Source organism: Pseudopipra pipra, chromosome W, assembly GCF_036250125.1.
Source record: "Pseudopipra pipra isolate bDixPip1 chromosome W, bDixPip1.hap1, whole genome shotgun sequence".
Classification (NCBI taxonomy): domain Eukaryota; kingdom Metazoa; phylum Chordata; class Aves; order Passeriformes; family Pipridae; genus Pseudopipra; species Pseudopipra pipra.
In genome coordinates, this window is record NC_087580.1 from 30,950,087 (window position 1) to 30,976,199 (window position 26,113).

The 26,113-nt window shown below is 52.3% G+C and overlaps 3 protein-coding genes across 3 annotated transcripts in view; 2 read left to right on the forward strand and 1 right to left on the reverse strand.

Annotated features, from left to right (window-relative positions):
* Positions 1 to 26,113, forward strand: part of LOC135405272 (zinc finger protein 501-like) — an 895,895-nt gene that overhangs the window by 335,538 nt on the left and 534,244 nt on the right. The window lies entirely within an intron of this gene.
* On the reverse strand, positions 5,747 to 6,730 carry LOC135404565 (olfactory receptor 14J1-like). The gene has a single exon (XM_064639304.1). The coding sequence runs from the start codon at positions 6,716 to 6,718 to the stop codon at positions 5,747 to 5,749; it is 972 nt and encodes a 323-aa protein (XP_064495374.1). The 5' UTR covers positions 6,719 to 6,730.
* On the forward strand, positions 22,130 to 23,098 carry LOC135404566 (olfactory receptor 14A16-like). The gene has a single exon (XM_064639305.1). The coding sequence runs from the start codon at positions 22,130 to 22,132 to the stop codon at positions 23,096 to 23,098; it is 969 nt and encodes a 322-aa protein (XP_064495375.1).

A 26,113-nucleotide genomic window follows, 5' to 3' on the forward strand; every position in this document is an offset into this window, starting at 1 on the left:
GGAGACCTCTCTCAAACACTTGCAAAGGCCAGAGCCATCCCAGAGCTTCCCAGGGCCTTGGCAAAGGCAGACATGGAACCAGTCTGCAAACAGGGCAGCAAGGAGGCTTGGGAGACTTCCAGACTGCTCAGGCTCAGCAGGGAAGGGGATAGGGCAAGTCCTCCTGCAGCCATTCCCAGGCACTGGAAGGACAAGTCAGGGATTGCAGAACCCCTGTGGGAGGGAAAAGAAGGGAATGTTTTGTGCCCAGACTTTATCAAGGCCCTTGACATGGTGCCCTGACCTTATGGCCAGACTGGTGAGAGCTGGACTGAAGAAGTGGAAGATGTGGTGGATGGGAAGTTGGCTGCATGAGGAGTGTCAAATAAAATCCATGGTACAAAGTCCTTTTGGCAGCAACTTCATGGTGAAATCCCTCAGTGATCAGCCCTTGAACACCAGTGCTCTATATAATGGGACAAAATGCATTTTCTAGTCCTTTGTGAATGATTGCAAATTACAGGAAGCCCCTGAGCAACCTTTCCTGGTTTAAAGACACATATTGGGGTGGGAACTCCAATAAAATGAACTCACTCCTCTTTTATTCCCTACCACTACAGGGAGACAAAATACAGGGAGGTATAAGTGAAAAAAATAAGAGTTGACTGACAAGAAATATAGAAGCAAAAACACCAATAATAACAGAACAGATCAAAGCTACAACAGAGAGAGAAATTGCCTCCTCTCTACCCCCCTGGCCCAACTCCCTTATGTAAACAGATAAAACCAGGGATCAACACATGCCTCCCTTCCCCCTTTTCCTCCTGAATGAACAAAGAACAAAAAACAAATCCACGGGAAAGAGGGGGAAAGCAAAATGTGGGAAACTCTCTGGTCTGAGATCAGTTGTGCTGCCCAAGAACACGCTGACTCCAGAGGTGTCCAAGCGGGGCAGAGCCGGCGACTCCGGTCCGTGCGGCAGCAGGGGGGAGGCAGCGGCTCTGCTTGATTCCATGGAGTTCTGGGCAGGCACAGTGGCCCCTTGGTTCCAGGAGGTTCTGAGATGTCCCAGGATTCCTTTCGTTCCAAAGAGACCCTGCATGTCACAGTGGTTCCTTGGTTCCATGAGATTCCACAGTGTCCCTGCATTCCTTTGGTTCCATGAGGCCCTGCAGTGTCACGGTGCCACTTGATTCTGTGATGTTACAAAGAATCAGAATGGCCTCTTGATTTAAGGCCAACTGCACATGGGGCTGCCTTGGGGGGAGTGTGGGCACCCAGACAAGGGAGTTGTCACCCCCCTGGACTCAGCCCTGGGGTCACAACATCTGGACTGGTCTGTCTGTCTGTGAGGTTCCCCATTCTGGAGGAATGAGGAAGAACTGGAGAGGGTCTAGAGGAGATCTGACAGGATGGAGCTTTTGTCCATATTGGAAATAGAATGAAATCACCACAAAGAGCAGCATTGAAGGTTCAGACTGAAGGTGAGGAAAAAGGTATGTCACTCAATGGGGACTCTTGTGCTGCAAGAGGCCACCCAGAGGGAGTCAGGATCAGCCCATGGCTTTGTGTTCCAGGGAACAGCCAGAGCTGGTGCAGAGACATCAGGGAGGGTCTAGAAATGCTGCTGGGAGGGGGTGGGAAAGCAGGAGGGGTGTGTGCAGCCTGCAAGGCCAGAGCAGCAGCAGGGCCAGGGCAGGACAGCCTGCAGGAGAGATGGCCAAGGGCTCTGGCAGGGCTGCAAGGCCCAAAGGCACCCAGGCCTTTGTCCCCTTGCCTCTGGCAGCTGCCTCTGCCACTCAGGCCACCACAACCAACTTTCCTGGCAGATTCTGCCCTTGGTTTCTGCCTCGCCCCTCCCTCAGGAGCCTGGCAGGGGTTGCCCAGTTTTGGGCCTTTGTTGTTCCTCCCCCTCCCATCCCATTGCCCCCCAAACAGCCCTGAGCCAGCCGGGAGGGACAGGATCTGCTGGCCCAGGGCCTGGGGCTCAGGCCTTGGCCTTTGTGCTCCACAAAACCAAGGCAGGCTTTGCTCAGCATTGCAGGGGCCTGCCCAGAGCCTTTGTCTGCCTGCACTCCTGGCCTCCAAGGAGCTGCTCCAAGGAGTCCCTGGGGAGGCTTTGTCAGTGCCTGCCCTCAGTGGGGCCCAGCAATGCTTCAAGGCACTTGGACTTTGGCTTCTGACTTCTTGAGCAGCTGCTTCAATCTTCTCTCAGTACCTCAGGTTCTTGGGCTGGGCTGCAAACACACTGTGGGGCTCATTAAATTCCAGAAATCCCTCAGGATCTCTTTGTATTCCTTTAATTGTCTCTATGGCAATTTCAAAACAAGTCTTCAAAATCTGTACTTCTTTTTTTGTTTTAATTCAATTATGGATATTTTTTAGTTTTGAGAAGAGGTGATAGAGGTGTTCTCCAAGTGATCTTGATGCTGAGTGTCTCCTCAGGAGATCCACACTGACCCTGGATGATCAGCCTTGCTCCTCACCCCCCAACCTCACCAGTTCTGACATGGCCCATCTTGGACTGACAGCTGATGCAACTCCAAACACACTGTGGGACCCATTAAAACATTGAAGAACAAATTATTTTTCTTTCTTTAATTGTTTTCAAGTCTTCAAGACATCAACAATTAATTAGAGTTGCTATGTAGTTTAGCTAAGGAGGAAGATTTTAAAGTGGAAGTCACGAAAATTATATTTTTTGATGAAAGGGAATGATTTACACAAAGCCTTGGGATGCAAGAGGGTCAGAGCACAAAGGATTTGGATCCAAAGACAAGGGGGCAAAAGACATTAGTAGCACTTAATCATTGACCAATTGAACAGTTATCAAGTGATTCAATAGCATGTGCTATAAATTTAACAGTGACTGAATTATAGATTCACAATAACAACCTTCACACCACAGTCAATTCACACCCACACCCAGGCAGAGATGTGTGGACACATCAAGAGCTGGGGGTGGAAAGGTCCCTCTCCCAAATTCTCCTTGTTGTCAGGGAAACACTCCCCCAAATCCCTTTGTGTTTGCCAACAGACAAGGGTCACAGCTGGAGGAGTGTTTGTTGAGGGGGATCAGAATTGTCCTGGACATCAGCAACGGTCTTTGGAATGTTGCAAACTGGAGGGTTCCCGAGCTGGGAGAGGCTGCCAGAGGTGTCCCACTGAGAGGGAGGTGCTGGGGAGCTGCCAGGGCCTCCCTCAGCCCCGCTGGTTGTGGGCTCCCAAGGGGACTGGCTTTAGTTATCTGCTGAATTTCCATCCTGGTATCAGGAATGACTGGAGTTTCCAAACTATTTGGGAATTGGATCCAAACTGTTCCATTTGGGTTATGATTCAGGTAGGGAAGATTCCAAGGTTTTCATGGGATGACTGATTATCCTGTGTTCCCCAGCTCTTACACCCATCCAAATCAGCTGGATGGTTTATTGACAATGTGTCCCGAGGGGCGGCACCTCCGATGCCATAGAAACCCCTCCCCCTGGATTAGGAAACCTTTGGAATTCAGGAGGTGTTCCAGTGGAGCATGAAAATGAACAGCAATTTTCCTAAAGCCCAGACCCCAGCAGAACAAAGCCAGGCCCCCTCAGTGGCAGAGCAAAGGTCCCCCATCCCTGTGTCCCTGTGGCCGCTGAGGCGGCAGCGCAGGCCCGAGGCGGTGCCGGGTCCCGGTGCAGCCGGGGCAGAGCGGCGGCTGCGCGAGCGGCAACCCCGGCGGTGAGTGCGGCAGCCCCGTGGGAGCGGCGGCTCCGGGCACAGACGCCGGCGGCAGCCGCTGTGGCTCCTGGAACCGAGTGGCCATTGGGACACTGCAGGGCCTGCTGGAATCCAGGGGCCGGTGGGACACTGGGGAGCCTCTTGGAGCCAAGGGAACCCTGGGATGTTTTGGAACATCCTGGAATCAAGGAGCCATTGTGACACTGCAGGGCATCATGGAACCAAAGGAATTCCTGGAGAGACAGTGGAAACTCATGAAATCATCAGGGCCATTGTGACACCCCAGAACCTCATGGAACCAAAGGTCCGTTGTGACACTGAAGGACCTCATGGAACAAAAGGAACCCTGAGAGTTTTTGGAACCTCATGGAAATCAAGGGGCCGTTTCTGGCAGGATGCTCTGCTCTGACAATACCTAAAAATTGGTCAGAGAATGCAAATAATGCAAGCTCTCTGTGGTGAGTTACTGCTGGAGTCAAGGTGCTATTTTTATATTGAATTATGCTAAACCCAAAATGCTTCATGAATGTTCAAGCACACATCCTGCTTTCTGAAGCAGGATTTGACAGATAAGCTGCTCCCTGGCCTTGAAATACATCTGGCAGTCAAACCCTTGATAACTATAAAAGCCCCGTCCAACTTTCACATGGCAGATTCTTCCACAGACTTCCTTGAAGTGTGTTGAGCTTCTGCCATGAAGCAGGGACAGCTCTTCATGGTCACTCTCCAGGGGTTAAGTGAAAGAGATAGAACTACTCCCTATCGTTGTGGGGTGAGTTACCTCAATCTCTACTTCAGGATTGTTTCTTTTTGCTGGCTTTGATCCAACTGCTTTAATAGAATGACTTTGATAGACTACAATATCCTATCTTAAACTATACTGCTAGGAGTTTTTTGGCTTTTATACTGGGCAGTAAATAATTCTGATTGAGGTCTTTTGTCTGCTCACTTGTCTGGTAAATTTTCTGTTCATTTGACATAATAAATAATTCATTTTAAAGAAATATTTCTGATTTGCCATCACTAAAACCTGCAGGACAAAGTGATTGAATCACACCTCTATAATTCCTTCAATTGAAACCAAAATCTGAGCCTGAGATTGGATCCAGCCACCCCCAGGCTCCTCTCTGAGAAGGAATTTAGAAAGCAAGGGGGTCCTTTCTGCCCCTCGTAGCTCAACGAGACGGCTTCTGCCATCAACTTTGTCTAAGCCTTCCACCCCCCCAGCCCCAAGCCGTGACACATGGGCATGTCTTGTGCATGCAGTGCAAACATGGACCCCTGAGCTGGTCATTTGATGTCCCTCCTTGGAGGGAAGAACAAGCCCAATGGCCTGGGGTGAGAGGCCAGTGCTGGGAGCGGCGCTGGCTGTGCCAGGGCACTGCTGGGTGCCCCCACCCTGAGCACTCCCACCCTTGTGCTGGTCACTGCTGTTTTCCTCTGCAGGGCGTTGTGTTGGGCACATCCTGGAGAGCAAAGTGGAAAGCAGATGGAAGCTTTGAGGCCCTGCCCTGAGGAGATGCCCCTGCAGGATGGCAGTGCTGCTGCAGAGGTCAGCTCTGTGCCAGCAGTGCCCGTGGCTGTCCCTGCCTGCAGTCCCTGGACAGTCCTGCAGCAGGACTGGGACCGACTACCAGAGCACTGAGGCCTCCAGGAACACAGGGCTCTGCAGGACAGTGTGGAAGGGAAGGGAAAGGAGGCCAGGCAGGAGAAGGGCTGCTGCTCCCTGGCAGTGCTGCTCTGCTGGGACTCTTTTCTGGCCCAGCTCTGCACAGAGGCCCCGACCCTGCAGCTGCAGAGAAGTCAGAGAGGAAAGATGTCAGGCAAACAAGCCAATGCAGAGTTCTTTATTTGGTTTGAGCACACAGTGAGTACAATTGGCAATTTGTACAGCCTGTGGGCCAGGCTAGAAAGGCAAACACTGAACTGAAAATGGTGTTTAAAGATTTTTTGTTGTGAACAAATTCTCACAAAAATAACACCCCTCCCAGGAGCAACAAACAGAGAAGATATGGTGGGCCTGTCATGAAGTCCATAACAGGATTGGCCTTTAATTATGTCCATAACATGCAGAAGAAGGAGAGTTTATTGCTTCTGAAAAACACCCAGTTATGATTTTCCTCAGGGCATCCTTGATCTCCTGGTTCCTCAGGCTGTAGATGAGGGGGTTCAGTGTTGGAGGAACCACCAAGTACAGAACGGACAGGGCCAGATCCAGGGATGGGGAGGAGATGGAGGGAGGCTTCAGGTAAGTAAACAAACCAGTGCTGATAAACAGAGAGACCATGGCCAGGTGAGGGAGGCACGTGGAAAAGGCTTTGTGCTGTCCCTGCTGAGAGGGGATTCTCAACACAACCCTAAAAATTTGCACATAGGAGAAAACAATGAAAACAAAACAACCAAATGCTAAAGAGCAACTAACCACAAAAAGCCAAATTTCCCTGAGGTAGCCTGAGTGTGAGCAGGAGAGCTTGAGGATGGGTGGGATTTCACAGAAGAACTGGCCCAGGGCATTGCCCTGGCACAGGGGCAGGGAAAATGTACTGGCTGTGTGCATCAGAGCATTGAGAAATGCAGTGGCCCAGGCAGCTGCTGCCATGTGGGCACAAGCTCTGCTGCCCAGGAGGGTCTCGTAGTGCAGGGGTTTGCAGATGGCAACGTAGCGGTCGTAGCACATGATGGTGAGGAGATAAAACTCTGCTGTGATGAAGAACAGAAAGAAAAAGAGCTGTGCAGCACATCCCATGTAGGAGATGGTTGTGGTGTCCCAGAGGGAATTGTGCATGGCTTTGGGGACAGTGGTGCAGATGCAGCCCAGGTCTGTGAGGGAGAGGTTGAGCAGGAAGAAGCCCATGGGGGTGTGCAGGTGGTGGTCGCAGGCTACGGCGCTGAGGATGAGGCCGTTGGCCAGGAGGGCAGCCAGGGAGATGGCCAGGAAGAGCCAGAAGTGCAGGAGCTGCAGCTCCCGCCTGTCTGCGAATGCCAGGAGGAGGAACTGGGTGAGGGAGCTGCTGTTGGGCATTTGTTGCCTCTAGATGTGGGGCACTGTTCAAGTAGGAAATAACAGTGACAAGTTAGGGCAGAACATTCTAAAAAAAATCAAAGCCACTTTCCAACACCCGTTTCACTGCTCCATTGGTTTTCCTTTTCTAGGGTTCTCTTCTTCAGCTCAATGGCTGGAGCCCTGGTTGGGGCTCATTACATCTTCCATGAGGAGCAGACCCTCTGCCCACCGGCTGTGAGGGGTCAGTCCGGCTCTGCACTGGTGGGGTCATGGGCATGGTGGGCACAGGGGCCCGTCCTGGTGTTCAGCTGTTTCAGATGAAACTGCTTCCACTGCAAAAGAGTTTGTCAGCATTTGCACTCCCAAAAAGAACCAAGAGAGCAGAAGGGAGTTTCAGAAGTTTGGGATTGTTTTCAGACTCCATTCATCTTTTCTAAGGAGTGTTCCTGGATGTCACAACCCCTCAGCACTTCTGATGCACTCGAGGAGAACAGAGCAGATCCTGCCAGGCAGGAGGATTATCTGGGGCTTCGTGCAGAGTGAGGGGAGCTGGTCTGTCCCTCTCTCTTTTTCCAGCTGCCCTGGGTTTGCACCTTCCTGAGATGGAGATTGATCACACTCCGAGTTTGGTCTGAAAAGCCACCAGACACTGTTGAGAGCAGAGGGATCCATCCCACACCCCTCAGTGTCTCAGCCTGTCTCAAGGGCTCAGCACCCCACTTGGAGCCAAGGACACCCGTGGCTCATCTCCCCAACCCAACAGCATCTCCTGGCATGGGCACAGCATCTCTTCCCCTCTCCACTGGGGCTTTCAGAGAACACAGCTGTGCTGGGAGGATGATTTGCATTCTCCAGGCCAGCTCCCACCTTAGAAGGAAACCTCAGAAAAGAGACAAGTGTCCTAAAGATGGGGTCTGATTGAGGGAAAAAGAGCTCCTAAACCAGGCCCACAGACTTCACTGCCCGCACCCCTCAGGGCAGAGGACAATTGGAATGTCTCATTCCCAGGGACACACCTGCCATAGGGGAATCCCAGTATCAGTGTTGGACTGTGTAGCTTGAACTCCCCTCCCCAGTGAGCCTGACTGAGAGAAGGAGGGAACAACCTCAGGACCAGGGGCAAGCTGAGAACCAAGGAAATGCACAGGGAGGGTCCAGCTGGGAGAGGCCAGAGCAGAGCCCACTGGGCACTCAGGGCAGCATCACCCTGAGCCAGCTGGGCCACCTCCCAGACACCAGCAGTGCCAGCAAGTTGTTCCCAGCCCTGGGCAGCTCCTCAGAGTTCCCTCTGGAACTCAAACCACCAGGCATGTGGCTTGAGAGCTTGAGAGAAATCCCTCCTTGGACCTTCCCCTTGAAGTATCCCCTGGAAAATATCCTGGGGTGCTCTGGTTCTGTGAGCAGCCCTGTGACCCACAAAACTCTCACTCGATAGCAGAAGAAACCTGCCCTGCCCTGCCAGGCTTTGCTCTTTCCACCCCCAGCCTCTGCCCAGCCCTGAGGGAGCTCCCCAGCCCGGCTGAGAGCTGCCCCTGGCAGTGGCAGAGCTCCTGCCCAGGCACAGCCCTGGGCTGCAGGACCCTGCTCTGCAGGACAGCTTGGGGCAGCCTGGGTGGCACAGCCCGGCTTCACAACCCTGCAGCCATCCCGGGGAGAAGGGAACCCTGCTGGGATGTGCCTGGGATGGTGCAGCAGGGAGTGGGATGTGCCAGCGTTAGGAGATCTTTGCACCAACTGCAGACACATTGCCCTTCATGCTGACTTACTGTGAGGAAGCCTGGAAAAATTCCTCCTCCAGTGGATCTTCCTATTGACTTCCCTCCCAGCCCAGGCTGTGTGTAACCTCTCTCTGCCTTGCTTTTGTGCCCTCGGTGCTGCAGGCAGTGCCCTCAGCCCTGCTGGGCTGTGCAGAGGAGCTGCTCACCAGCAGAGCTGCTTCTTTGAAGCTCTTCTTGCTTGCCAGGAGCTCCCTGTGTGCCAGGAGCCTGGCCCAGCTCAGCAGCACAGCAACAGCCCCAGGCATTTCATGACCCTCAGGGGGATTGGTGTTGTTTACATGAGACTCAGTCCCTGAGAGTAAGTTCAAACAAGTTCTCAAGAAGTCAAAATGAGATTGAAATACTGAAGTTTCTTGTACAGTTAATGGGTCCCACTGAGGGACATGACTGTGAAAGTGTCCCCAGATTCCAGTTAGAGCAGAAAACTGCAGACAGTGATGACAAGGATGGACAAGCAAGGCAAAGGTGGCTCTGATGCTGAATAAACCTTGACTTGTTTCTTTAATCCAAAGGGCCAAGCCCTGACCCCCAGCCCCTGGGAAGGCACATCCTGTCCCTGCCTCATTCCTCAGGGCTCTTCCTGGGGCACTGGGATGTGGGATGTGCAGTGCCAAGGGCAGGACCATGGGGTGGCACCTGCCAGGCTGCTGAGCAGGGACAAGGAGGCCATGAGGCCCCAGGGCTGCAAGGGCCACTCCCCTCCTCCTGGCATCAGGGGCACAGACAGCAGCCATGGCCAAAGGCCTGCAGAAGGTGGCTCTGTCAGGGCCTTTCAGCTTCTCCCCATCCCTGTCTCCTCTCCAGCCCAGGCTGTCCTACGGTGTCCATGCCCTGCCCCTTTCCCTGCAGGCTGTCGTCATCCCCCCGGCTGCCCCACCTGGCTGGCACCTTCCTGCACTGACATCTCTGTGTCCTCCCTGGCTCTTCCTGCACACACAAAGCCTTGGGCTCATCCAGACACCTTCTTTGTGACATATTGCACCACAACACTGACCTCGGAGGGAAATTTCTGACTTCTTGTCACCAGTCTCGGCCACCCCAGCTGCCCTTGGTGGCACTAGTTCTTTCTTAGGCTGTTTTCTGACAGGAAGAAAAGCTCCACCAGCTCTGACACCCCCCTTCCAGACCTCTCAGGCTGTTCCTCTACTGTCCTCAATCTTCACACCACTGACCCCTGAGTCCTCAGCCTCTATATACGGGTCATGTGCTTGAGGCCCCAAATTCCTTCCTGAGAGATCTCTGGGACCTCTGCAAGGTTTTGGGAGATGACAATAGAGTCCTCTTGTACAAGTTGTTTCCTACAAGATTTCTGTTTGGGAAGAAGTAGACTGTTAAGTTGAGATAGAAATGTGCAATACACCGTGGAACCTTATTCAAAGTCCAGCTGCAAAATACCTTGTTGTTAAGAGTGTGAAATAAATCCTTAAGTGTCATCAAATATGTGATTTTCTCTTTATTCCCAATCACTAAATTAAGAAACATAACTCAGATGTGACCTCATTCTGTGCTCCAGTGAGATTAACATTAGAACAATATTGTCACTGTCTCCTTGTCTCTTGTGTTCCTCACTGGAAGGCACTTGGTGCACCCCTGGATATCCTGCTAATGAGGTAAAAAACTAATAACCCTTCTAAAGTTCCAGATTTTCCTCACCTGTTTGTACACAGTTGGACAAACTGAACCAAGTTGTTACTTGAAAGCCATCTGCTGGATTTAGCATTAATTACTCCTTGTTTTGATCTGAGGGAAAAAAGCTCACACAACACAACCTCTGAATGCTCCTTTGAACTTACCCACAGTGTGTTCACAAAGACACAGAACAAGGCTTTTAGCTTTTGCTGCTACCCTCAGTTCCAGCATACAAAAAAATGTCTCTGTGAAATAACAGCAATTGCCTTACTGTGTTACTGAACTACATTCAGTTTATCTAGTCTCAAAAAAACACTCCATATTTTCTCCTTGTTTTATTTCAAGGGCATGGGTATGGGTATTTAAATGACTGCCTTCAATGGTACAGGATAGAAACCGTTCACATGGCTATAAATGAATATTATTCTCTTGACAAAACACCTTTTCCAAAGCCTCTGACAAAAAGAAAGGGAAAAAAACTCAGACAGAAAAAAGGAACCACAGGCACATTGCCTGTCATCCACCAAAAAAGGTCTCCTTCCCAAAGATAATTCAGGCACACCCTTCAATATGGATCTCTCACTATCACCCCAAGCTCTTTTTTAGTGGAAGTTTCTATAGGGAAGCTGAAGTGCATTCCTGTCTCAGACAGCCAAGGATAAGATGACTGAGGGAATTCAGTTGCTCTCTTTAATTAATACAGATTATTTCCCTTTCATTTGGTGAAGCTAATGATATGACTGGTGGAATGTCAGTAACAATTAAATCATAAACTCGTGCAGCACCAAAGGGAAAACTTACTTTAGTTATGGAGTACTACCAGCAGAAACCTTGAAAATCTTATGCATATTTAGACTGATAAAATACCACATGTATTTCATGGAGTACTGCAAGCTTTCTACAATCCTTGTGGCATGTCTTTACAGAGCAAGAGTGAACATTTTGAGATGATACCTTAATAAATGATTTGCAGTTCTATTGTTTCTTGAATGTTAAGCACCACATCCTAAACACAGGAATACGTTCAAGGTCAGTGTCCTATTTTAGACCTTGTCAGCAGCTGTGATATTATGATAATCACACTTAAAACATTCCTCTAGAAAGAGTAAATTAGCCCTTTTCACTAGAAGGATTCTTATGATCAAAACCAAATCTGAATAGGAACAAATTCAGATTACTTTTTTTTAGTTGTTTGTTTGTTGGCTGGTTTTTTTTTTTCAGCAATGCAATAAATGGCTGTCCCTAACTGGGATGGCTTTTCTACCCAAAAATTAAAAAGAAAACTCCAAAGTTCACTTTATTATGCACTTATATTACCTTTGGGGGTTTGGGGTTTTTTTTGGAGGCCTCACCTATGTAAAAATACCTTCCTTAAAATGCATTTATGCTTTCTGTAAGAACCAAACCATTCCAGCTGACATACCCTTCTATCACCAATACTGCAGGGAAATGTAATATCCCACTAAAGCAGAAGGGAAAGAAGAAAACTGAGCATCAGCAGCTATTCCTAAGCAAGATTAGGAGTTTAGCTCCATCTAACTGAGGGGTGAGATGTGTCCCTCAAAATGGGTCTCTTCCCACTCCCCCACCAGCCCTTCTACCCGACTGCAAGCTCAAAGTTCTAAAAACAGAAGAGGAAGCTGGAGCGTCAATATTTCCCCAGTGCAAACCCCAATAATCTTTGCTGGGAGCTGACAGGAATTGCTGTTCCACTGCCCTGGGATATCCTGGCTTGAGGCGAGAGCGCAGCCCCGCCCAGAGCCCCCAACCCCTCTGAGAGCTTTTGTAGCGTCTGTTTGTCCATGTCCCTGTGGCAGAGGCTCCCCCGAAATCTGCCCTGGAGCTGGTCCAGCTGCTGGACCAAACAAGGCATTGTCCAGCCTGCCTTCCCCCAGCCCCGACCGCCCCAGCCCATCTTCCATCGCTCTGCTTCCTTTTCCTGCCCCTGCTCCCCCTCCGCTCCCTTCCCTCTGGCATTTTTATTAGGAATGTTCTTGCTGTTCTCACTGTCCAAGCATAAGCTGATCCCCAGGGGAGCCTGTGGAATGTAACCCCTCAAGCACTAAATTCCTTCCCCTGTGCCAAAGACACAGGTTTGTTGTTGCTGCCCCTCCCGCCGAGCACCAGCTCCATCTCCTGCTCCTGCCCAGCGGCTTTGCAGAAATCCAGGGCTGGGTGTGGATTGAAGGCTGTGGCAAGGGACACCCTTGGTGTCTCAGTGTTTGTGATCTTGGGAATCCTCACAAACCTGGAACAATGGCAGATTATCTGTTGTTGTAAGCTATGTACCTGGAGAATTTTTTGATATGTGTTTATATTTTCCTTGAAAGTACAACTGATTGAAAGTACAACTGATAGAAAAAAATGTATAAAAAACAAGGAAAAAGGAAAAAAAAAGAAAAAGAAAAAGAAAAACAAAGAAAAGGAAGAAAAAAAAGAAAAAGGAGAAAAAAGAGAAAACAAGAAAGAAAAAACAGGAAAAAAATTGAAAAAAAAGAACAAAGAAAAAAAAGAAGAACGAGAAAAAAGAAAAAAGGAAAGAAGAAAGAAAAAAGAAAGAAAAGAAAGAAATAAAAAAGAGAAAATAAAAGAAGACAGAAAAACTAAACCCCAACAAGTCCGGTCCTCCCCCACCGCAGGGAATACAACTCCCACAATGCACCGCGCAGGTGGGGGCGTGGCGAAGGGCGGGCAGGGGCCGTGGCCGCGCGCTGATTGGCTGCGGGGCGGGTCTGTAAAGGCGGAGGGCGCGCGGAGCGGGCGCCATTTTGGCCTCGTGGTCGGGAGTGAGGAGGACTCGCCTGCGGCCGCTGCACTTCGCTGGGTGAGTTGGCGGGGGGGCGGCGAGAGCGGGGTCTGGGGATCCCCTCGGGGGCTGCGGGGAGCGCGGGTGTGGGTGGAAAGGCTGGAGGGCTCGGGAGGGTTTAGTGGGGGGGTTCGGGGGTTCCCGGGGACGTTTTGAGGGGTCCCTGAAGGGACTCAGGGGGGAGGTTGAAGGTCCCTTAAAGGTTTTGGGGGGCTCTGATGGGGGTTTCGTTTTCTGAGAAGATTTGGGGTGTCCCAGGTGGGCTTTTGGGCTCTCTGGGGAGGTTTGGGGTTCCTGGGAGGCTTTGCGGGGACCTTCGAGGCAGTTTTGGGGTCTCTAGGGGGTTTAAGGTGTCCCAGACGGTTTGGAGGGCCCGTGGGGGGGATTGGGGGTCCCTGAATGGGCTTGGGGAGTCTCAGGTGGGTTTTGTGGGTCACTGAGAGGGTTTAGAGGGTGCTGGGGAGGGATGAGGGGCCCTTGAGGAGGTTTCGATGGATCGAGGGGGGGATTTCTGGGGTTTTGAGGGGATTTTAGGGGGTCCCCTAAAGCCCAGCAGTGGAGTTCGAGGGGTCCCCCAGCCCCCAGGTGAGGGGTCCTAGGGATGCCCCCCAAAATCCAGAGGGGAAGATGTACCACATCCGGGTAAGGGGATCCCAGTGCCCCAGTATATCTCAGTGACCTCCCAGTTACCCTCAGTATGGCCCAGTAACCCCCTCAGTGACCAGCCAGTGTGTCCCAGTGACCTCCCACTGCCCCCCAGGATGGCCCCAGTGATCCTGCAGTGAGCACCCAGTAACCCCCAGTATGGCCCAGTAACCTGCCAGTATCCCCCCCGTGTGTCCGGGTATCCCCCAGTAACTCCCCAGTTCTCTGCCAATGCCCCCAGTGTGCCCCAGTTCCCCCCCAGTCCCTCCCAGTGCCCTCCCAGTGTCCCTCAGTAACCCCCCAGTTCTCCCAATGCTCTCTGGTTCCCCCCAGTGTGTCCCAGTATCCCCCAGTAATCACCCAGTGCCCCACAAAGCCCCCCGACTGTCCCCAGATGCCCTTGGCCTTTCTATGGGAGGGGGAGCGTTTTTGGGGTCAGAGGATCCAGAGAAGAGCAGGGAGGCTGGGGAAGGGAGTGGAGCACAAGTGGTGTGAGGAGAGGCTGAGGGAGCTGGGGGTGTTGAGGCTGGAGAAGAGGAGGCTCAGGGGAGACCTCCTGACTGTCTGCAAGTCCCTGCCAGGAGGTTGGAGCCAGGTGGGGGTGGGGCTGTTCTGCCAGGAAGCAGCAGTAGGACAAGAGGGCTGGGTCTTGAGCTGTGCCAGGAGAGGTTTAGGTTGGATATTGGGAAGCAATTTTGTACAGAGAGAAGTGAAAAGAGCGGGTGGGTCACCCCAAAAGGGAGCTGGGGGGAGCCTGGGTTTCGGGGGCAGGTGGGAAAGGGGTGGGAGAGGGCGCTAAGGGGAGGGGGGAGAGCGGGCGCGGGGTTGCCGTGGGGGAGCCTCGGTGTCCCCATGCCTTGATCTCTCGAGAGAGGGGGAGGCTGGAGAGAGGGGGGAGCTGCGAGAGCCCCGAGAGCCTGGAGAGAAAGAGCAGAGAAGGGGAAGCCTGGACAGTGGGGACCCCTGGGATCCCCGGGACAACAAAGTGGAGAACCTGGAGAGGGGGAATGTCTGAGAACGCAGTACCCTGAAGGTGACAGTCAGAGGAGAAGGGACCCTTGGGACCCCCAACACTCCCAGCATCCCTAAGTGGGACCCCCAGCACTGCAGAGAGGGATGACCCTCCAAAGCCAAGACGGGAGAGACCAGAGAAGGGGGAACTCCTGTGAGAGTATTTTTGGCTGAATCTTGATATTTTATAGTATTTTTTAGCTGAATCTCAAATTTTTGCAGTTTGTGGGGGGTTCATCTCACTATTTCTGAGGGGGTTTTTTTGCCTGAATCTTGTTAGTTTGGGTTTTTCTGGGCTGAATCTTGGTGTTTGGGAGGTTTTTATGGACACAGGATGCCTGTTGAGTTCTAGAAATGGACTTGGGCAGGAGGAACTCCCAAGCCAACGCGCTCAGCCCTTGTTTTCCCCCCCATCAGGATTTGTCCTTCCCAAAGCTTGGGCGGATGAAGGAGGAGGCTGCGAGGAAGAGGAAGATGCCTTGGGCCCCCCAGGCAGGTGAGGAGGAAGTCAGTGTCCCTTTGGGTGGGTGTTGTGCTGGCTCTGTCAGCCGAGCATGGCCCCGGCTGCAGGACAACCCCGCTGGCGCCGCCGTCCTGCCGGGGCCAGAGTTGGGGGGATGTCCTTGGCCTTCCCTGTGGGCCGGAGGCAAATCCTCTCCCTGTCCTTCTTGCTTCCTGCCCCAGGCCCCGAGCTGAGGACGGAGAGCCCGGAGGACAAATCCCCCCGTGAGACCCTGGTGGGAGAGGCCGTTTTGAAGGGCTCCCCGGCGCAGGAAGGCAGTGGGGAGGAAAAGGGCCGGAGATCCCCGTGCAGGAGGGGCTCCAAAGCCATCCCAGGGTGCTCTGAGGAGGAAAGAGCCAGCCTGTGCCGGGAAGGCGACCAGAGCTTGAGCCAGAGCTCCAACCTGGTGGTCCCTGAGCAGCCTCCCAGGAGGGAGAAGCACTTCAGGTGCTTGGAATGTGGGAAGAGCTTCAGTCGGAGCTTCAGCCTACGCCGCCACCAGTACATCCACACTGGGGCACATCCTTACATGTGTGGGGAATGTGGGAAGAACTTCAGCCAGAGCTATGACCTCCGCATCCACCAGCTCATCCACACTGGGGAACGGCCCTATTTGTGTTCAGAATGTGGAAAGAGCTTCAGGGACACCTCCACCCTCCGCACCCACCAGCGCATCCACACCGGGGAACGACCCTACAAGTGCTTGGAATGTGGGAAGAGGTTTCAGACCAGCTCCAATCTCTTCCAGCACCAGCGGACACACACGGATGAGAGGCCCTTCCACTGCAACGACTGCGGGAAGGGCTTCAACCGGAACTCCACCCTCGTCAGGCACCGGCGCATCCACACCAGGGAGGGGCCTTACAAGTGTGGGGAGTGTGGGAAGAGCTTCACCCACAGCTTTGCCTTGACCAGACACCAGCGGACTCACCAATAAGAGAAGCCCTACCAGTGCCCTGACTGCGGGAAGAGCTTTGGCCGCTGCTTCCACCCCGAATGAAGCCCCTGATGGTGAGGCAACCCCTGGAGTCCAGTGACTGTCAGTGCATCCCTTTCGACCAGAAAGGGCCAGTCCCCTTTCACAGGGGCAGCTTCTTCCAATAGAACCTTTCTTGGGGGGTGTGGGGATTTCTGCCTTGGTCGGGGAGACCTTCCAGGTCTCTCCTGGAGGCTGAGAGCAGAGATCTCCCCCCGAGCGTTGGTCTGGTGGAGTTCCATCCATCTCTAATTAAGAATTATTGCTTTTGTGCCAGCTTGAGTAGAATTGCTTCAACAATTGCTTTAGTGTAGAGCACTGTCCTATCTTATCCTGTACTCCTGGTAGTTTTAGTGTTTGTATTGTGCAGTAAATAATTCTGATGAAGATCTTTTGTCTGATCATTTGGAACCCTAAATAAATTGATTTCTGTCAATAGATCTGATTTGCCATCATTAAAACCTGCGGGACAAAAGTTCAGTCACACCTCTCCCATTCCTCTAAACTTAAAATGTTTGCAAGATTCAAGGCTGATAGTGGATCCAGGAGCCCCCAGCACCCCACAGTAAATTGGGAACTCAGATGAACCACTATGTTTTTCAAAACCTGGTGCCCAAAAACCTCCATGGGATTGTCAGACCCACCACATTCCCCCCCCTTTTCCACCCTTCTCCCTCTTCCTTCCACTTTTCCATGGTCCCCTCAATCCCCAGACCAACCAGGATCACTTTTGGGGTCCCAATCCCTACTTTTTTCCCCCCTCTTTTACCCCTTCCATATCATCCCCCACTCCCCAGCCCTCTCATGCTCAGTTTGGGGGTCCCACCCTCCCCTCTCCCCACTCTCATGACCTCTCTTACCCTTTCCCATCATCCCCCAAACCTCGAGCCCCTCCCCCCTCCACCTTTGGGAGGTCCCACTCCCCTCCCACTCAGTTTGGGGTCCCACCACCCCTTTATCCCCTCTGACCCCCCTTTTCCCACTGACCGCCCCCTTCCCACCCCCTGCTCACCCGAGAGCTCCTCGCCCGCAGCCGGGGGGGCTCCCAGCACCACCAGTGCCCAGAGAAGTCCCCCCAGAGAAGGGGTTGGGTGGGATCCTGGGTGGGCTTTGAGTATGTTTAGGCAGTCCTGCAGAGCCTGTGTGGAGGTTTAGGGGGTTCCCAGCACCTTTCAAAGTGTACTGGGTGCCTTATTGAAGGGCAGGTGCCATCCCAGAGCCCCCCCTGAGCGGGCTGACAGGGGGGAACACAGGGGGGTCCCCATTCCGGATCCATCCCGGGGCCTGTTCTGTCCCCCCCAAACTCGGCTCCACCCCTTGGGATTCCCCCAAGCCCCTTCCCCACTGCCCTGCAATAACCGGGACTGGGGAGAACTGGGAAGCTTTCCTGGGATCAGGAGTGGCAGCAGGGGAGGGGGGGACACACGACCCCCCCAAAATCCTCACGGGGACAGGAGGGGTCCAGGCTGGGCCTGAGGTCCCGGGGAGGGGCTGCGGCCGCCGGCGGCTCAGGAGCTCTGTGGGGAGAGAAAAGGGGGTGACACCGGGGTGGGGGGTCCCCGGGGGGGCACAGACGCTCTGGGGGGACACACGACCCCCTGGGACCCCCCTCACCTTCTGGCGCAGGTAGAAGCCGAGCCCCAGCGCCAGGGAGACGAAGGCCAAGAGGAAGCCCCCGGCCCCTCCTTGGCAGCAATTGCTCAGGCTGATGGAGCCCGGCAGGGCCGGGGCCGCCGGCGGTGTCCGATCCCGGCAGGAAGCGGGGAGGGCCCGGTGGGGTCTGATAGAAATAAATCAAGGCAGATCTCTCTTTTACCCCCTGGGCAGTGACCATCAAGAGCTGTCCCTGCTTCACAGCAGAAGCTCCACACACTTCAACAAAGTCTGTGGAAGAATCTGCTCTAGGAAAATTGGCCCTGGGCTTTTATACTTGTCCAGTGATGGATGGCCAGTCACATATTCCCAGGCCAGTGAGCAGCTGATCTGTCAAACTCTGCTTCCAAAAGCAGGATGTGTGTTGGAAGGTTGGGGAACCAGGCTGGGTTTGGCACAATTCAACACTAAACCAACCCCTTGGCACCAGCAGTAACTCCCCTCAGAGAGTTTGCAGTGCTTGCATTCTCTGATGAGATTCTTTTCCAGGTAGAACATCCTGCTACAAGGGGTCTGTTACCACCCACCCCAGAAAGGGGGGGGTAACCAAGGTTCTTATTAATAAATCCCTTGGGGTGGATTAGAATGAAATGAGACCGAATAATTGGTGTATGAAAAGATATAAGTAGGGCTTATTTTAGAACAATTTTGTTTCCAAGTTAAACAGGTATGTTGCCATTTTGGGTGTTATCAGCTCTATCTCTCATCTACAGCAATGTGGCATAAAGAGAACCTTTAGGGAAAATGCATAAGGGAGAGAAAGGAAAGACAGGATAAGGGTGAGGGAGAGTAAGGGAAAGCAAAGCTGAGAGTGGAAAGATGTCTACAGTCACCGCCCACGGGGTCCAGCGATGGAACTTGGGAGTTGCAGCTTCCATGTCTGTGAGTTGAAGTGGTGGCCTTGATCCGTTGGGGGTGGGGGAGGGAAGCCCTCACACTCCAAGAAGTTATGACTTATTATATCCATGGATGGTGTCCCGGGCCATGCCACGAACCCCCAACATCTCCTGGGCCTGCGCAGAGTTCCCGTGAGGGGCCTGGGAAAAGGGTTTTTCCTGCCTTTCAGGATTGGCAGAGGGGGGGATGGGCTTTGATGGGCCATCAGAGGTCTAATGCAAAAGTCCTGCAGAAGCCTGCAAGAGTCCCTTGGCAATCCTGGAATGCACAAATTATGAACTGTTTCAGTCTCTGACACCACCCCGTGATTTATGCATTCAGTAATTTCTCTTTTTTGGTCATTCACTGTGAATCTTCTTTGTGGGTGGTGCCTTTCGTGTAGTGGACAGAAAGAGAGAAGAGTAAAGAAAAGGAAGAGAGAGCACAAATCTTTTCCCAATGCGATGCAATTCCCGGAAAAAAAACCAAACCTTATAGTAAAATAGTAAGCATATGGGACATAACAGGATCCCAATAGCTACAATCAAATTTCCTAACATTAACAAAGTTACAAACATCAGGATTTAATACTGACACAAATCTAATTTTCACTAGCCACTCTCTCCACTTTATGAGTACTCAGGGTATCCTTTAATGCATGGTGGGTGTGAGGGATTCTATAATAATGGGTCTGTTAGAGGGACCAATGTGTCTTGAAATTGGACGTGAAATTACACATCAGTTCTTATGCAAATACATTGATGTCCTAGTTAGAACAGCTGGGACCGATTCATCACTGGATAGGTATAGCCCAAAACTGTGTATTCTATGGCCCTCCATGCCATTTCCCAGAAACTGTTGTCAAGGGGGGGCCTGCCTGTGGGGGGATGTTCCTGTCCTCATACCCTTTTATGGAATTCCCTGCTCTGAGCATCCTCATACCCTTTTATGGAATTCCCCACTCTGAGGGAAGGATTGACCATTCCTGCCTGAACTGGAGAATATATAAACCTGGAGTTTCAGAACTTTTCTACCACTCGTGGGATCCAGAGGAGGACTGCAGCTCATCGCTCTCAACCAGACTGAGACACCACCCTCAACTGGACTGCAATCACCACTTTTGACCAGACTGCAACAGCTCTCCCACCAGCAGGTTTTTTCCGTTCTCCCTTTACTTTGGACTCAAGGGGCGGGGGGGGGGAGGGCAAGGAACATCACTTTGTTCATGCCCCAGGGTGCTGGGTTATACATTTGGGTTTTGTGGGTTAAGACAAATTGTTTGTTTGCATGATTGTACTTACTGTATTATTTTAATAAATTGTTATTCTGACTTATAATCTCTCCTTTGAGTTGAGTTCATTTCCCCTGCTGATTAAATCTTAAACCAGCACAACATCGTAGGACAGCCTGGGCTGGAGAGGAGACAGGGATGGGGAGAAGCTGAAAGGCCCTGACACAGCCACCTTCTGCAGGCCTTTGGCCAGGGCTGCTGTCTGTGCCCCTGATGCCAGGAGGAGGGGAGTGCCCCTTGCAGCCCTGGGGCCTCATGGCCTCCTTGTCCCTGCTCAGCAGCCTGGCAGGTGCCACCCCATGGTCCTGCCCATGGCACTGCACATCCCACATCCCAGTGCCCCAGGAAGAGCCCTGAGGAATGAGGCAGGGACAGGATCTGCCTTTCCAGGGGCTGGGGGTCAGGGCTTGGCCCTTTGGATTAAGGAAACAAGTCAAGGTCTATTCAGCATTAGAGCCACCTTTGCCTTGCTTGTCCATCCTTGTCATCACTGTCTGCAGTTTTCTGCTCTAACTGGAACCTGGGGACACGTTCTCAGTTGTGTCCCTCAATGAGACTCATTAGCACTACAAGAAACTTAATGTTTGAATCTCACTTTGACTTGTTGAAAAGTTGTTTGAACTTCCTCTCAGGGACTGAGTGTCATGTAAACAACATCAAATCCCCCTGAGGGTCATGAAATGCCTGGGGCTGTTGCTGTGCTGCTGAGCTGGGCCGGGCTCCTGGCACACAGGGAGCTCCTGGCAAGCAAGAAGAGCTTCAAAGAGACAGCTCTGCTGGTGAGCAGCTCCTCTGCACAGCCCAGCAGGGCTGAGGGCACTGCCAGGGCAGCTCAGGGACACCAGCAGGGCACACACAGAGCTTCAAGGGGCTCAGCACTGGCAGGAGGGCTGAGAGCTCCCTGCAGGAGGAATCTTGGCAGGGCTGCACATGGTGAGTCTGTGGCTGCAGGGCAGTGCAGGGGCAGCTCCTGGAGGCATCTTCTAAAGCTGGCCCAGCCCCAGCTGATGGGATGGGTGAACAGGAGGCTGTTTTGGGGCACTTTGGAAGAGCTGTGAAGCCGGGGGTGCAGCCAGGGGTGCCCAGGGCTGTGTGGCAGAGCAGGGTCCTGCAGCCCAGGGCACTGTGCTGGGCAGGGACTCTGCTGCCTGCCAGGGGCAGCTCTCAGCCGGGCCTGGGGAGCTGCTCCCAGGGCTGGGGCAGAAGGGCTGTGGGCAAGGAGCAAACCTGGCAGCTGAGGGAGGATCTTTTCCATGTCTCACTGTTACAGGGTCAGACCAATACATGATAGTGAATGGAGAAGTTTTTGCAAAGCTCAGAAAAGACAGGTGCTACAGGAAAGAAATTAGTCCTGAGGTGTGTTTCCTGCTTAGACATTGTAGCAGAGACATTATTCTCGCAGTTCAGGAGGCTGCACTGAAATTCAAACTCTTTTACTCTCAGAGGTGAATATTTCAGGCAGTCTCAGAAATGAGCACAGGATCCTGGGCAGTGCTGAGCCTTCTCTTGGGGGTGGGCACTCTCCTGTCCCAGCCCTTGGCTTCTCTGCAGGAGGGCTCCTGTCCTGCTCTGTCCAGCACAGCTGCACCTCTGGGCTGGCACAGGGGACACTTCCCAGAGCTGCCCTTTCAAGCGGCACTGCCCTGCTCTCAGCACAGATCTTGGTGGGGTTTTTAAGGATGAATCTGTGTGTGAAGTCCTCTTCAAGGCAGCCCAAGGGAAAGTGCAGGGCAGATGGGAAACAGATTGAGAGGCACTGCAGCTCTCCTGGCTCTGCAATAAGCAATGGAGAGTTCAGCCCTTCTGCCTGTCCTGGCTCAACACTCGTCAGATTTGTCATCAGAAAAATTTGCCCTAAGAAAACACCCCTCAGGTTTTATGATTGTAAATAAAAAACTCAGTAAAAAATATTTTAAGGGTACACTGTACCGCTTTCCTGCAGCCCAAATTGCTCCAAGACAACAGTACAGGAATTGAACTTTCCATCAAAGCTGGGTTCCATGTGACAACCCCTGTGATCATGAGAGCTGTCCCAAACCAGCTCCATGTCTGCACTGCAGCAGAGCAAAGATGAGTCCTTGGCAGCACATGGCCAGAGCTCCTGCTCCTCACAGCACCCTCAGAGAGCACAAACCAGAGAAAAGAAATGCCTTGACTTGGAGGGGATTTCCCTGAAAACTGCCCTGGCTTTGCTGAGAGGGGGCTGTCTTAATTGTTCCTGTGCTTTCCTTTTCTGAACAGACCTGTCCTAATGAACAGCAAATGTCCAACAGCAGCTCCATCACCCAGTTCCTCCTCCTGGCATTCGCAGACAGGAGGGAGCTGCAGCTCCTGCACTTCTGGCTCTTCCTGGCCATCTCCCTGGCTGCCCTCCTGGCCAACGGTCTTATCCTCAGCGCTGTAGCCTGTGACCACCACCTGCACACCCCCATGGGCTTCTTCCTGCTCAACCTCTCCCTCACAGACCTGGGCTGCATCTGCACCACTGTCCCCAAAGCCATGCACAATTCCCTCCAGAACACCACAACCATCTCCTATACAGGATGTGCTGCACAGGTCTTTCTGCTTGTCTTCTTTCTTGGAACAGAGTTTTCCCTCCTCACCATCATGTGCTACGACCGCTACGTTGCCATCTGCAAACCCCTGCACTACGGGACCCTCCTGGGCAGCAGAGCTTGTGCCCACATGGCAGCAGCTGCCTGGGCCACTTGGTTTCTCTATTCTCTGCTGCACACAACCAATACATTTTCCCTGCCCCTGTGCCAGGGCAATGCCCTGGGCCAGTTCTTCTGTGAAATCCCACACATCCTCAAGCTCTCCTGCTCACACTCCAACATCAGGGAACTGGGGCTTGTTGGGGTTAGTGCTACTTTTTGTTTTGGGTGTTTCATTTTCATTGTTTTCTCCTATGTGCAGATCTTCAGGGCTGTGCTGAGGATCCCCTCTCAGCAGGGACGGCACAAAGCCTTTTCCACGTGCCTCCCTCAGCTGGCCGTGGTCTCCCTGTTTGTCAGCACTGGCACATTTGCCTACATGAAGCCCCCCTCCATCTCCTCCCCATCCCTGGATCTGATTGTGTCAGTTCTGTACTCAGTGGTTCCTCCATTACTGAACCCCCTCATCTACAGCCTGAGGAACCAGGAGCTCAAGGATGCCCTGAGGAAACTGATAAGTGGGTGTTTTTCAGAAGCAATAAACTCTCCTTCTTCTGCATGTTATCCATCTCATTAAAGTCCAGTTCTGTTATGGACTTCATTAAAGGCCCACCATACCTTCTCTATTTTTTGCTCCTGGTAGGGGCGCTATTTTTCTGAGAATTTGTTCACACCAAAAAATCTTTATGTATAGAAATATAGATATATAAAGATATATATATATATATAAAAGTATATATATATATACTTATATATATGTAAACACCATTTTCATTTCAGTGTTTGCCTTTCTAGCCTGGCCCACATGCTATACAAATTGGCAATTGTACTTGCTGTGTGCTTCAACCAAATAAAGAACTCTGCATTGACTTGTTTGCCTGACATCTTTCCTCTCTGACTTCTCTGCAGCTGCAGAGTCAGTGCCTCTGTGCAGAGCTGGGCCAGAAAAGAGTCCCAGCAGAGCAGCACTGCCAGGGAGCAGCAGCCCTTCTCCTGCCTGGCCTCCTCTCCCTTTCCTTCCACACTGTCCTGCAGAGCCCTGTGTTGTTGGAGGCCTCAGTGCTCTGGCAGTGGGTCCCAGTCCTGCTGCAGGACTGTCCAGGGACTGCAGGCAGGGACAGCCACGGGCACTGCTGGCACAGAGCTGACCTCTGCAGCAGCACTGCCATCCTGCAGGGGCATCTCCTCAGGCCAGGGCCTCAAAGCTTCCATCTGCTTTCCACTTTGCTCTCCAGGATGTGCCCAACACAACGCCCTGCAGAGGAAAACAGCAGTGACCAGCACAAGGGTGGGAGTGCTCAGGGTGGGGGCACCCAGCAGTGCCCTGGCACAGCCAGCGCCGCTCCCAGCACTGGCCTCTCACCCCAGGCCATTGGGCTTGTTCTTCCCTCCAAGGAGGGACATCAAATGACCAGCTCAGGAGTCCATGTTTGCACTGCATGGACAAGACATGCCCATGTGTCACGGCTTGGGGCTGGGGGGGTGGAAGGCTTAGACAAAGTTGATGGCAGAAGCCGTCTCGTTGAGCTACGAGGGGCACAAAGGACCCCCTTGCTTTCTAAATTCCTTCTCAGAGAGGAGCCTGGGTTTGGCTGGATCCAATCTCAGGTTCAGATTTTGATTTAAACTGAAGGAATTATAGAGGTGTGATTCAAACACTTTGTCCTGCAGGTTTTAGTGATGGCAAATCAGAAATATTTCGATAAAATGAATTGTTTATTATGACAAATAAACAGACAATTGATCAGAGAAATGAATAGATGAAATACCTTAAATTTACAGAATTATTTCCTGCACAGTATAAAAGCCAAAACCTCCTAGCAGTATAGTGTAAGATAGGACAGTGCAGTCTGTCAAAGTCATTCTATTAAAGCAATTGGATCAAAGCCAGCAAGAAGAAACAATCCTGAAGCAAAGACTGAGGTAACTCACCCCACAACGACAGGGGGTAGTTCTCTCTCTTTCACTTACCCCTAGGGAGTGACCACAAAGGGCTGTCCCTGCTTCATGGCAGAAGCTCCACACACTTCAAGGAAGTCTGTGGAAGAATCTGCCATGTGAAAGTTGGACGGGGCTTTTATAGTTATCAAGGGTTTGACTGCCAGACATTTGCAGGCCAGGGAGCAGCTTATCTGTCAAATCCTGCTTCAGAAAGCAGGATGTGTGTTTGAAGTTCCATGAAACATTTTGGGTTTAGCATAATTCAACATTAAAAACAGCACCACGACACCAGCAGTAACTCACTACAGAGAGCTTGAATTGTTTGTATTCTCTGATCATTTTTTAGGTATTATCAGAGCAGAGCATCCTGCCAGAAATGGCCCCTTGATTCCATGAGGTTGCAAAAACTCTGAGGCTTCCTTTGGTTCCATGAGGCCCTGCAGTGTCACAATGAACCCTTGGTTCCATGAGGTTCCATAGTGTCTCTTCTTTCTTTTGCTTCCTTGACTCCCTACAGTGTCACAAATGCTCCTTGATTCCACGATGTTCCAGAATATCCCAGGGTTCCCTTGGCTCCAAGAGGCTCCCCAGTGTCCCACCGGCCCCTGGATTCCAGGAGGCCCTGCAGTGTCCCAGTGGCCACTCGGTTCCAGGAGCCACAGCGGCTGCCGCCGGCGTCTGTGCCCGGAGCCGCCGCTCCCACGGGGCTGCCGCACTCACCGCCGGGGTTGCCGCTCGCGCAGCCGCCGCTCTGCCCCGGCTGCACCGGGACCCGGCACCGCCTCGGGCCTGCGCTGCCGCCTCAGCGGCCACAGGGACACAGGGATGGGGGACCTTTGCTCTGCCACTGAGGGGGCCTGGCTTTGTTCTGCTGGGGTCTGGGCTTTAGGAAAATTGCTGTTCATTTTCATGCTCCGCTGGAACACCTCCTGAATTCCAAAGGTTTCCTAATCCAGGGGGAGGGCTTTCTATGGCATCGGAGGTGCCGCCCCTCGGGACACATTGTCAATAAACCATCCAGCTGATTTGGATGGGTGTAAGAGCTCGGGAACACAGGATAATCAGTCATCCCATGAAAACCTTGGAACATTCCCTACCTGAATCAGAACCCAAATGGAACAGTTTGGATACAATTTCAAAATGTTTTGGAAACTCCAGTCATTCCTGACACCAGGATGGAAGTTCAGCAGATAACTAAAGCCAGTCCCCTTGGGAGCCCACAACCAGCGGGGCTGAGGGAGGCCCTGGCAGCTCCCCAGCACCTCCCTCTCAGTGGGACACCTCTGGCAGCCTCTCCCAGCTCGGGAACCCTCCAGTTTGCAACACTCCAAAGACCCTTGCTGATGCCCAGGACAATTCTGATCCCCCTCCACAAACACTCCTCCAGCTGTGACCCTTGCCTGGTGGGAAACACAAAGGGATTTGTGGCAGTGTTTCCCTTACAACAAAGAGAATTTGGGAGAGGGACCTTTCCACACCCAGCTATTGCTGTGTCCACACATCTCTGCCTGGGTGTGGGTGTGAATTGACTGTGGTGTGAATGTTGTTATTGTGAATCTATAATTCAGTCACTCTTAAAATTGTAGCAAATGCTATTGAATCACCTGATAACTGTTCAACTGGTCAATGATTAAATGCTACTAATCTCTTT